Source organism: Artemia sp. Qi Xiang Cuo, chromosome 2 (genome assembly GCF_049724085.1).
Source record: "Artemia sp. Qi Xiang Cuo chromosome 2, ASM4972408v1, whole genome shotgun sequence".
In the NCBI taxonomy this organism is placed as follows: domain Eukaryota; kingdom Metazoa; phylum Arthropoda; class Branchiopoda; order Anostraca; family Artemiidae; genus Artemia; species Artemia sp. Qi Xiang Cuo.
Window position 1 is genome coordinate 64,512,678 of NC_142795.1, and position 13,700 is coordinate 64,526,377.

The 13,700-nt window shown below is 33.3% G+C and overlaps 1 protein-coding gene across 2 annotated transcripts in view; it reads right to left on the reverse strand.

Moving 5' to 3' along the window:
* Positions 1-13,700, reverse strand: part of LOC148955494 (ATP-binding cassette sub-family E member 1-like) — a 61,310-nt gene that overhangs the window by 19,287 nt on the left and 28,323 nt on the right. Inside the window, exons 2-5 of one of the 2 annotated variants that reach the window (XM_089102459.1) lie at positions 12,612-12,840; positions 6,638-6,853; positions 3,525-3,744; positions 1,471-1,657 (exon numbers count right to left, since the gene is read on the reverse strand). In XM_089102459.1, coding sequence (XP_088958585.1) covers positions 1,471-1,657; positions 3,525-3,744; positions 6,638-6,853; positions 12,612-12,833 — 845 coding nt within the window. In that variant the 5' untranslated portion in view covers positions 12,834-12,840. Of the gene's footprint in view, positions 1-1,470; positions 1,658-3,524; positions 3,745-6,637; positions 6,854-12,611; positions 12,848-13,700 lie in introns of both variants that reach the window. The other variant, XM_089102454.1, reaches the window with a different exon arrangement.

Below are 13,700 nucleotides of genomic sequence, written 5' to 3' on the forward strand. Positions count from 1 at the left end.
GTACAAAAGAAACTTTAAAAACGCATCAAAATGTGATTGATATCTACTTCCTTATGATTTTTGGGAATATTTCTGGTGTATGGTGTTATTATGAAAGTAAAGAGTAACATCAAACCCCAAAATCAGCAGAATTAATTCCGTATAGGAGGGGACTGCTCTTTCTTCATCCATATCTCCAACTCATGGTCGCAGAAACTTCAGAGGGTTATCATTAGATTAGAAATTTAGAGTTCAAGTATTTTTTTTATAAGTCGACAGTGACTGGAGACCGACCCGCCGCGGGCCCGGAGGGGAGGGGGGGGGTAAACGGCGGCTACCATCTATTGCACTCTAAATGCTTTCATTAAAGTATTAGTCAAACTTTAAATGTAAATAGCGGTGACTGAGGATACGTCAGCCTTTCTCATACGTAGAGTAATTTCTGTTCGTTTTAAGTTGTATTTACGCTTATTAGTTTCATTTGATAATACTTTGTCTTAGTTTATTCATTTAGCAAAGGTAACATTATAGGAACCATAGTAAACATATAGAGACAAAGATCTGTAAATCTTTCACAGTATCCGAGTAAGTCCCCCCCCTCCCCAACAACTTAGATTGGCCTATCTTTTATCAAGTATGTACTACATATTATCTAAATGGCACCCACACCATTGCTGCGCTCGGGAACAAGTCTATTACTGGCTTGTGTTGCAAAAATAACAAAGAGATTATTAGATCAAGTTGTTCAGTCAAGTTATAAGTTAAGTATAGCATATTCTTAGTCCTTAACTTCAGACTTATCGCTAAACATAGGAAAGGGTACAGAGCAGAATTTTCAAAGCTGAGGCATTTAGAAGGCAAATTGATTATAATTTGTTTTGTTTTAGCATCCATTAACCGTTAGCTTTATGTGGCATTCCTTGCGCACAAGCACAACTTGTATTCAATCATGAGAAAAAAGAGGCGCCATCTAAATTTATGGCTATAAATTGCAAGCATATTAGCAAGGGGAGATTAGTGCATTTGGAAAAAATAGCGTTTAAGGTGATTTAACCTGATTGGGGGAGTAATAAGGATTTTCCTTTGTTTAAGGCATTTGAAAACTTCAGATGAAAACTTCAAAACTTCAGTCCTGATATATATCACGCTTGAACTTCATGATAAAACGTGTAAATATCATTATAGTTTTGATTTTCCAGTCTCCATTAGTGGATATTCCTCTTTCATAAGCTCTTAAAGAGAACATTTTAACTTTAAAGCATCCATCTAATTGCCTTCTTTTCTTTTACTTTTGATTATCTTTTTCAGTAATATTTTACGGTAGAGGATTGTCAGAAAATATCTGGCCGAAATATTCAGATATGCAAACGTATAACACTGTCCTGAAAAAGAAGAAGAAAAGCCTTGTGTAATATTTCACCCGTTAGTTTTAAATGCCAATAAAAATCACAAATTGAGACAACTTTATCACATTCAAAATAGAAATTATACCTATCGGGGTTCACCAAGTTACGAATAGAAACGGCTGCATTAAGTCTCTGCTTTACATCTAGGTAACTTGAGGGTTCGTCAAACATATACACATCAGCCTTTTGAACGCACACTACTGCAATAGCGAAACGCTGAAGTTCACCACCACTAAGATCTGTTATTTGTCTATTTCTAATATGCGTCAACTCTATAAAACAAAAAATATATATATACTATTCAATTCCAGGATTGTCTTCTTTGTAAGGGCTGCCCTGAAATTAATTTGCCATTAATTAGCATTTAGTAAGACTTATTATCTTACAAAACTAAACAAATGCCATCCTCCCCCACCCCACCATAACATACACACGCTCATTTCTCACTTTTCAGAAAAAATATCAAACACGCACTGTTTTCCAGTCTATCAAATTTATCCTTATTTCTCTCTGATAGTGACATCATCACTAACAACAAGTTACGGAGAATGTAAAAGCCTATGAAAGCTAAAAATAGTCCACCAGTCAGAAACAAGCTTGCATGTAACAAGTTTGTATAAACCAGAGTGATAGATTTACTTTGCCAATTTGGAATAATTGTGATTCTCTACCAAACCCTAACCGTAAATTAAACTTCTTACCCGAAACCGTATTGCATTCATTGAACATTTGAGCATGCTAAGGCATTTGCATCATTTCCATGGGATTCCCTAGCTTTCCAGTTCATACATTCCCGGACACTAAATAAAAGGTGAATAATCACACTTCGCCCACCAGGTATGGCCGCCAAAATCCTCAGATCTTGTTAAATTTGCTAATCCAGAATGTCTTTTCCAAAGTCTATTTTCTTGTTGAAACATTCTGTGCGTAAATTCCATGATGTATATGATATAAAAACACGTCGGTTTTCTTCTTTCTCTTACGAACTAAAGTAAGAAAAACACCTTTTTCTAGACCGATATCAAAACTTAAAACAATCAAATAATAAATTGCGTAAGAACAAGAATTTAAAACGAACAGAAATTACAATACGCATAAAAGTATAACTGAGAAGCAAAAATAGCCCAAGGTAAGATCTGAGCTATCAACCCCTCAAATCCCCCTCCCCCTTTTTTCTTATCATTTCCGCTTTAAAGACAACTAAATTTATTTTGAATCACATTTCAAATAAAATTAAAAGACAAAGTAGATTTGTGAAAATACATATAATTTTACTATTCCAATTTGGTCCTACTTCTATGAACATATAGACAATCAATTGGCCATACACAACTTTCAATTAGCAATATTTTTAGTTTTTCAGTAAAGTGCAACAACATCAGAACCTTTAAGGGAGTTTCAGTGAGGCGGAAATTCCACAATTATTGCAGTAAAACTATAAAAGAAACGTTATATATCACGCAAACTAAAAAAAAACGAGCATTAAGGATTACTTCGGCGATCAATACCAGTAATCCTAACCCAGTAATCCTGTACTTGCAATTACACTGCAGCAATATAACATCCATCAAAACAGTCAAATGACCACCTTTAAAATACACCACACGCAGTATGATCTTACTGCAAGCGATTGGAGTTCAATAATAGACCTCTCCCCCCAATGCAACTTATCCCCCAGAAGTGTATATTTCTCAAAAGTTTCATTATTTTTTTCCAGTTTGTTTAAATAAAATGTTTCTTTTATTAAGGAAAGTTTTTCATGATGGATATGGAGGTCTTTTATCTATGTTCAACTTATCTTCCTGAAGTGTATGTTTCTCAAGACTTTCATTATTTTTTTCCAGTTTGTTCAGATAACATATTTCTATTATTCAGGAAAGCTTTTCTTTTTTTTCCGAAAGACTGAACTTTGTTCACATTAAATACTATAATCGTCTATATTAAATACTATTATCTTTTGTCTAAACACGTCTCACTCTGCAATAAATTACATAATGTTTGAATATAACGCCCCTTGAACTCATTTTTAACACATGTAGATCCTAGGGAGTAAAATATTGAGAATAAATTAATGTTACTCGAGGCATAAAAGATTGCAAAGAAGAGTGTAGGTTGAATAAAACAAGGAGCAAAACTTACGTAATATATCCTGGATAGAAGCTGGATCATTCTCAGAACAGTCTGCTTTTCTATCAAGCATTTCCCCAACACTTATTTGTTGTTTTACCGTTTTGGCCAAGGAATCTACGTACTGTGGTTTGAAAACACACTTAAGATTGTCTTCCAATACTTTTGTGAAATAATTCTGTAGCTCACTACCCCTGAAATGGCTTAGAATATCCGACCACTCAGGAGGAGACTGAAAGGAAGACGGAAGAAATCTGTTTCATTCAAAGAGCGTAGATTATTTAATTTTTCCTAGAGCTACTAATCACAGCTTTAAGCTGAGACCCCCTCATTAGTGAACACTCCTCCACCACAAATACTAAAATACTTATTGTTTACTCTTTCTTTAGTTATGATTTGAGACATAAACATATAGTTTGTTTCATTGTTTTTTTTTCTTTCAATTTCTTTCTTTTTTATATACTCCATCGTCATGCTTTGTATATATATATATATATATATATATATATATATATATATATATATATATTGTGTTGTTCACTGTATCTACAAAATAAACCCACGCTAGAATGCAACTTGTTTGAACCCAGCTAAACAATTATATAGCCTAGTTGATGAATAGTCTTGCGCCTTTTTGAATTCTAGTGGCAGCACATGGTTCTCAATTCAAGCTAAGTTTTGTTTATTTCTCAATTCAATAAATTTCGAATCAAAGAAATATCGAACAATAAAATCACTGGTTAAAATGATAAATAACACATAACAAAATGACAGTATCTTTCAGCTGCCGAAGTTAAATTTACTTTAAATATTCTAAAGTTATAAAAGTAAATAAATATTTAGAGCAAGTATTACGTATGACTATTAACAGTAATTATTTAGAAAGAGTAATGCATTCTTTCTCCTTAGTAAGGCATAGTATTTAGCTTTCTAGTGGTCTTGGTTACACAGGAAGAATGTGAGGTGAGTGCAGGGCCATATCCAAGATTTCCCCCCTCCCCGGAGGGGGGGGGGGGGGGGTCACAACAAACATTTAAAAACCGCACCAAAAATTTGTTTTAGTGCATTTTTATTACGTTTTCACGAGTCGTACAAACATTTCGATGGAGGGGGGTGTCCGAACCCATAGCCCCTCTCCTGAATACGGCCTTGGGTGAATGTTACACTGTAGGCACCTCAGAGACACGCCTTTTTATAGAAACATGATCATCGGAATATATTTTGCATGGAATATACACAGGGGGGGGGGCTTCAAATCTTTGGTGTTAGCTCATTTGGATTAATACAGTCATCAATTGAAATGACAATTTTCTGTTTTAGTAACGTCGAATTGGGAAATTATATTCCATTCTAGAAATCTTTTAGGACCTTTTAAGTCGTAACTGCCCATGACCAAAACCTTTGTATAATTTTTCCAAACGAGAGGAATGTTATGTTGAAAAAAAAAAAAAACCGTCTCCGAAAATTTGATATAACTTTCTTCAATTAATTTATCTTAATTTAATCTATCTCAATTTAATTTAACTTTAATCAACTTAGAATTTTACAATTTGCGTCTCGAGAGAGAAAGAATGTGAGATGAAAAAGTTCCATAGAAGGCACCTCCGAAATACGTCTTTCTGTAAGTAATAAAGTCGCATGCCTAACCTTGCGTGTAAGAGAATATCCTTCTAAGAACAATTATCCCTACTAAGCCCAATTACATGGGTCTATTAGGTCTATAAAACTGTTGACACCCGGCTCCTAATTGGGGCAATAGATCTATTTCTGAGAGATTCATTCACCTGTTTTTGTAATACTGTTCTAATTTAGTTTTGATTATGCTAAGAATTCGCACAATTGCTATAATAAATCGAATATTTGAGAATTATCTTGGTTATTCCGCTAAATTTTCATGTTTCTAGCTTGATTAGTTTAGCGAGGGCCAAGCTTGTGATTGACGAGGACCAAAAGCCAAAGCAAACAAGGCTATATATATATTTTTTCTCAAAATACGACTCAATAAATTTTTCTTAGAATTGGCACAATAACATAATGAATGAATCCGAACAGCTAAAAACAAAAGGTGTGGGGGAAAAAAAGCCTGAGATAATGACGAACGAAAATGAAGCACAACAAAATGTGGTTAGAAGACATGCGACAACGAGCATGACAACAAATCAAAAGTAGGCATTAATTATATACACATATAACTATTTATATATATATATATATATATATATATATATATATATATATATATATATATATATATATATATATATATATATATATATATATATATATATAGTATATATATATATATATATATATATATATATATATATATATATATATATATATATATATATATATATATTACATATATATAAGCGACAATGAGAGTCCAAGTCTGCCGAGGGCCAGGGCAGCAGGCTTGGATTATATATATATATATATATATATATATATATATATATATATATATATATATATATATATATATATATAACACGGCTCGATTATTTTTTCTGGATATTGGCACACTAACATTTTTTGACCTGCAATAACGATCTGGATACATCACAATTTATCGTTGTTGACTTTCAAGTGCTTTTAATGGTATTAGAAATTTAGATTTTAAAAAGCAGCACTAAATATCTGCTCAATTTTTTTTTTTTTTTTACTTTCAACTAGAAAGGGCGAGGCAGACACGTACACGGGCGAGAGTATTTTCAACCCTCTCCAAATCTTAAGGTTTTGAGATTTTCCTTATCGTGTCTTATGTTTTCATTTGCTTCGCCTACTCTTTGCAGTTACTTTTCAAATTTGCCCTGGAAACAAGCTCTTGTGTATCTACCTGGTATAAGGATTTGGGGAAGAACTTCACACAAGATATAATCTGCCACAGACTAATACATATAGTTGAACAAACATTCGCAGAAAGTAATCTTGGTCGTTGTAATTACTCTTAATATCATTGATAACTGCAACTAGTCTCAACACAGCTGATTTGAACCTAATCTAAATTTTCCTAAAATTTATAACTTACGATTAAAGCAATTGTACTGTGCACATTAAAAACTGCAAAGTATATCTAAATGCACATATTCTTAGGATCTAGAATGAAATAGAATGCTACTTACTGAGAAGCTTCCTAGATTTGGCTTAATCTTTCCCATGAGAATTTTCAATGCTGTAGATTTTCCAATACCATTGGTTCCAACAAGACCAAGAATTACTCCAGGTCTAGGAACTGGAAGTCTATGGAGCTTAAAGGAGTTTTTTGAGAACCGATGCGTAGTATCCCTCTCAAGATTACTCGGTAGGTTAATAATTTGTATAGCGTCAAAGGGACATTTCTGGAAATAAATAAAATGGAAAGCCAATTATGATAGAAGCTTTTAGTAAAGAACACAACCGATACTTACCGAAAAATTACTACCATATGCTAATCTTCATAGATTTACAAGTAAAAGCAATACTTTCAGCCAGATACGTATTCCAGGCTCGACAGGGGGGAAAAGGGAAGGGGGAACACACTAGGATTTAGGTGACTTTTTCTTTGTTTTTTTTCTTAACCATTTTGTAAAAAATTAAGCAAAAATATGAATAGTGAGATTGTATCCAAGCCGGGGAGGGGAGGTTCATCCCTCTTAGTGGTAAACAGATCCCTTTGGATATAAGTTAACATCATCTGAAGCTATAATTCATCCAAGCCAGGAAGACAGGGGCAATAGCCCCCCCCCTCTCCGGCTTTATCACAGCAGTTTACGTGCTTGTCTTCTTGTATTCTCTTTACAATATCAGTCTTCTGGCTTGGTTTCAATGCCATTAATTCCTTATGGTCCTTTTTCTCTTAGTTAATTCGAGTTTGTAAGAAAAAAAGGAGAATAAGAATCTAATATATTAAAGTTGTTCCAGAATAAAGTCTATACAAACGAAAAGCACTGATAAAACTGTGTTTGGATATTCATTTAGTGACTGGCACTTTTCTATGTTAATTAACTGAAATTCTTACAGAAGACAATGAATTCGTCAAGTTAAAATGATCAAGCGACGTTACAATGAGGATTTCGGCTGGTAGGTCTGATTAATATCAAAATTCTCTACACAAAAATTCTCAAATAAAGAAAGAAGACTCCTTGCACAAAGAAAGTTTTTATTCATCCTAAGCAAAACTTTACCTACTCAAGAAACTAATTTTTTAACTCTTACCTGAAACAGAAGCAAACGAAATCTTTATTCACAAGTTTTTTTTTTATTTCATTGGCTCACTGGAATCTGGCAGTGACTGTTACAATAATCCATTAGTAGCAATAGCAATTTATTATCCGAGAAAACAGAGACAAAATCAATCGGTAGCACACCAAAATCGTCGCTTACGAGGGTATATTCGAGGGTATAAATATCCTATTTCTCCATTTACAATCAGTAAATTGGCTATAAGCAGGGCTGTGAATTAATAGGGATTTGCAATTACTCCTACTCATACTGCTATTTTGCTTTTCAATGTCAAAGAGATTGGCGACTGCTACATGACACGTCAAGTTCTGTTTCAGAATTTTGGTTTCGCTGAAGTTATATAGTAGGCTAATCATTAAACAGAATTAAGGTATTTTTTTAAATAACAATGTGAAAAGGTACAACATATACAAATGGAAATTTCGTTTGCCAAATGAACATCGACACATAGTTTGCCAGGATTTAATGACAGGAATTAAGAAGCAACAAATATACGTTGTTTTTATTTGTCCTTACTGTTTTAAGAATCCTTTACTCCCTAGCAATGGCAATAAACAAGTGTTTATAAAGTATTTAAATATGTAGGATTTTCGGGTTCTAATCTATAAAATAAAATAAAAAACAAGTTTTTTTTAACTGAAAGTAAGGAACGACGTTAAAACTTAAAACGAACAGAAATTATTCCGTATATGAAAGGAGCTGTCCCCACCTCAGCGCCTCGCTCTTTACGCTAGTTTTTTATTGTTAAAAAAATAGTTGTGAGAAAGTCAAACTATAGCGTAAAGAGCGGGGCGTTGAGGAGGGGACAGCCCCTTTCATATACGGAATAATTTCTGTTCGTTTTAAGTTTTAACGTCGTTCCTTACTTTCAGTTAAAAAACTTGTTTTTTTTACTTAATTTTTAAATGTTTTTGAATTAATACAGGTTTTGGTCTTGGTTCATCGTACATGAATAATAAAAAAAATTTGCATATAATTTTGCATTTATTTGGTTAAAATAGCTTTCTCAAAACTTCTTAACTTCTATTTACGAAAGTTTTTATTAGTAATAAATATACGTAACTTACGAATTAACTTACGTAACGAACTTCTATATTCATAGATTTTTAATGCGTATATTAGGGGTTCGTCCCCTTGTCAATACCTTGCTCTTTAAGCTTAAGTTCGAATTTTGTTCCAATTCTTTAAAAATGACCCCTTAATCACAAAGGCCGTTAATTATGGCCTTATGAAAGCGCTATAAAAGCTGTTATGAATAAACAGCTCTTATGAAAGTACTAAAAAATCTTTGGCTTAAAGAGCGATGTATTGACTAGGGGGTGAACCCAATGATATACGTAATATTTTCTGTTTGTTTTAAGTTTTGATGTTGCTCCTTACTTTCAGTTGAAAAACTTCTTCTTTTTTGTTTAAAATCACCCCTGGAAAAAAAAACAAAAAACAACAAAAAAACAAATAAACACGCATCCTTGATCTTTCTTCTGGCAAAAAATGCAAAATTCCACATTTTTGTAGTTAGGTGCTTGAAACCTCTACAGTAGGGTTTTCTGATACGCTGAATATGATGGTGTGATTTTAATTAAGGTTGAATTACTTTTAGGGGGGCTTTTCCCCTTTTTTCTAATATCAGCTAAATCTTCTCAAGCGCGGAACTTTTGATTGGTAGGAATATACTTGATAAAACTCGCATGTTTGAAATCAGCATTAATATCTGATTCTTTTGATGTATCTATTGGTATCAAAATTCGGTTTTTAGAGTTTCGGTTACCATTGAGCTGGGTCGCTCCTTACAGTTCGTTACCACGAACTGTTTGATATGACTTATATTTTTCTGTTTTCCATAAAACAATAAATTTCCTGTTTTATAATCAGAAGGAAGAGATAGCACCCTATTAGAATGGGATACATAAGAATTGTATGTGTACTTCCCAAAAGTAGCAATAGCGCATCCGAGTTAAAGTATGTAGTATTTATTTTGCCTCTATCTTGTATTATCCGGGTTGCAGCGGTAGCTAGCAACCTAGCAAGAGACGATCACGTCCAATGTTAAGAAATATAAAAACCCATAACTACTAAAAAAAAAGTCAGGTCAAAATAAAAAGTATACGATTAGAACTAAATTGTCCGAAACCCCTATATAGGAAATTTTCTGTTCCTTGGCTTGAACAGCAAGGGAAATATTTTGGCTTTAAATTCCGTTTAAGAATCAGTATTGTTTCTACTAATTTTCACTTTATTTAGAGTTCAATTAGCTGCCCAAAGAGCACAGGGGAGTTTATCCACAACAGGTAAATAGTCTTGTTTGTTATGAAAAGGTCATTATTCAGGTTCTAATTTTTCAATATTCTATTTTTAGGTATTGTCTTAGATGTTGGTTTTCCTTTCTTAAAAGAATAATTGAACCCATTTTAATAGTCCAATAAAAGACATGAAACTGGGATTACTATCTGGACATGATAGAAGTAACTCACTTATTTACATCTTTCAGATAAAGAAGAATTTTTTTTTCAATTTCTAAGACAGTTGAGCAGTGCTCAAGAGGGGAAGGTCAAAGGGTGTAAACTCACCAGAACTGATGAGTTGTATGTGCGCTTGAGTTCATTTTGGCTGGCACAATTTGGAAAAAATGTAAAATTTTCAGGCATGGAAAAGTTTGCATTAAATTGCTGAAAGAGCAAAAAACTGGTAATTGCAAAAATATTTTTATATATTTTGACAAGGGATTACAGCAATTCAAAAATTTAAAAAAAGAAAACCAAAATTTTGAAGCTTAGCAGAAATCGTTGTTAGAAATAAGACTTGCTTGAATAATCAAATATCTTTGAGAATTAAAATGATGGTTCTTTGGAAACACATACTAATAAGACGAAGAGAACACCCCGAATAAATTAAATTCACAACGGGTGAGAATCAACAACCTGGACTATCAAATGAGACAAGACCCAAAAACGAAAATTTAAAAGTGTTAGAAATGATAATTCGTTAGAAGAAAAAGAAGATTTTGTCCCACCACCTAACAATTAACAAATCTACAACCTGGACCGCCATGTAAAACTAGACCAATAAGGGCAGCTAAAATAAAGGGCATTGGCAAATTGGCTGAAGTAATAAAAATCCAAAATGAAGAAGAAAGAAAAATGGGGTTAGAAGATAAGCGACAGCGGAGCCAAAACGTGCCAAAATTGAAAATGATGGTTATGATAATTGGGTTTGAAGTTTTGACATGGATAAGAGCATCAATGCTTACCATGCCCTTGTTAAAAAAAATTAAGTTTCTGCAATATGTATTTCATAATGACAAAAGACAAGCCGGGGCAAAAGTTGATGTTCAACATTTTATAAAGGCTCCAAGCAATGAAATAATTATAGATAACAACATTAGAGTTTATACGGACGTGAGCCAAGAACCCAATACTGCATTAGCCTCTGTTAAAAACAAAGGTTCGGCGTTATGTTTTTCATAATGACCAAAGACAAGCCAAGGTAAAAGTTAAAGGTCCAATAAAAAAAAAACATGTAATTTTACAAAGGTTCTAATTCTAATTTAAGGTAATTTAAAATAATTAAGGGATTTATTGATGAAAATGAACCACGGATAATTGTGAATAGAAAACTAATGGAAGGAAGAATTACAGCAGATAAATAAAATGGCATGGAACAAACGACAGTGAGATTCACGTTGAATTGTAAACGAAATTTTGAACAGTGATCTGTGGTTGGAAACTGTAAAATACGTATTTGTTGTCTATAAAGCATTAAGAAATTAAATCAGATGATGTATGAATCTAAACTGCTATAGCAAAAGGCGTGGAAAAATTTTCTGAGGTAAGAATGAAATAAAAAGGACAATGAAATCTACGGTTGGAAAACAAGGAAAAGCGATGACTGGTCACAAAAACAATTTAAATAGGTCAGGACTTTAAGAAAGAATTCGTAGTTTTCACAGGGTGGCTGTATCGAACCTGTGGTGACGTCAAGATACCAAGAAAAAGCCCAAATTACCTGTAGTTAGAAGACAAGTGACGATGAGAGTCCAAGTCTGCCGAGGGCCAGGGCGGCAGGCTTGGATTATATATATATATATATATATATATATATATATATATATATATATATATATATATATATATATATATATATATATATATATAATATATATATATATATATATATATATATGTGTGTGTGTGTATGTTACAAACTCATAAATTATTTGTTTTCCACCTTTTGACACTAAACATAATTAAAATATGTTTTGCCAATAATACTTTTCCATTTTATAATTAAATTTCTCGTCATAGTCCATATTTTTCCCGTTTCAAAATGTGGGAAAAACCCTTGCTCGATTTTGTTTTAACTTACAACCCCTCACCCCCCTTAAGAGTCGGATTTGGTAGAAACAGGGGCGTCACATATGGGGGATGGGGAGGAGGACCCCCCTCTAATGCTTTCAGCCTGTTGCTGTAAATTGTTTTATTAAATAAATTTAAAAAAAATGTTAGTGTAAATGGTCGGATGGAAATATATGAGGTAACAATGAAAGAAGATTAGTCTCAGCAAAAAACAAAAATGAAGTAGCCTAATTTTAATGGCAATATCACCCAAATCAGTCGGTGAAAATGACCAGTCAGTCAGTAAAATACATTTTCCTCCCTCCACAAACATTGTGGCAAGTGACACCTATGGAGAGGACCCATTCAAAGCAATGTTATATAATCACAAAAAAATAACGTATCCTTTAACCTCTGGTAACTTAGAGATGTTTTTCAATATTGGAGCATACTAAACCAGAAATTAACTTTAAGAGAATATACAACCCAAGAAAAGCTTGGAAGCCAAAACTAATTAAAATAGAACTTAACTGCTAATATTTACCTTAATACAGATACCACAACCAATGCACAATGTTTCAGATATAGAAGATATTTTATCAGTAGATTGTACTTCAATGCATAATTTCCCAGTTCTATTGACTGGACAAGACTTCTTACATTCCTGTTGACATCGTTTAGGTTTGCATCGTTCAGGGTTGACAATAGCAATTCGAGTTAGTTTATCTGTTTCTTCCGTTTGTCTCCTCCTTGTCGCAGCATCCATAATTTATCTGAAACCTTAATTGTATGAATTAAGCCCCATTCACAATATGATTTTACTAATAGCAAGATTTAGCTAGCGCTAATTTGAGCCAATCAGAATTTTCAATACAATTTTCCCGCCATTAAGGAAACAGTTTTCTATTGCACAAATAAGACAATTTTATTGCATTCAAGTGTTTACCTTTAAAAAGTCGAAAGCTACCTAACACTTTCAGAATTATCACCTGCACATTCGATTGGAAATTGAAAGAGCTAGAATCAGAATTTTGAATACAATTTTCCCGCCATTAAGGAAACAGTTTTTATTGCATAAATAAGACAATTTTATTACGTTCAAGAATTTACCTTTAAAAAGTCAAAAGCTACCTAACACTTTCAGAATTATCACCTGCACATACAATTGGAAATTGCAAGAGCTAGGGCTCTTTTTAATAGTCAAAAGTGATAGGAGGTCAAATAGCCCCCCCCCTCCACTCTCATCATTTCCCCAAACACATTCAATCAAAATTTTGAGATAGCCATTTTGTTCAGCGTAGTTGAAAGATCCGAAAATCGAGTCTTTGAGGACCCCCCCTCCTACAGCCCTCAGGGCAAGGATTGTAAGTTATGACTTGCATCTTATATGCCTTGGGGGCATATCAGATTTTTAGAGAAATGGCGGTTGTATAAACTTAGGAGGGCGCTCACTGGATTGGTAATCAGAAATTCCACTGCCCTTTTTAAGAGTTAAAGTGATCAAAGGGCAGCCCCCACCCCCTTACAAGTCGTATTTTACCGAAATGCATCCAATAGAAATTTGAAGAGAGCCATTTCTTGTACAACCAACACAATGGACCCTTAGCAGCCTACGGAAATCGAGTCTAACCAT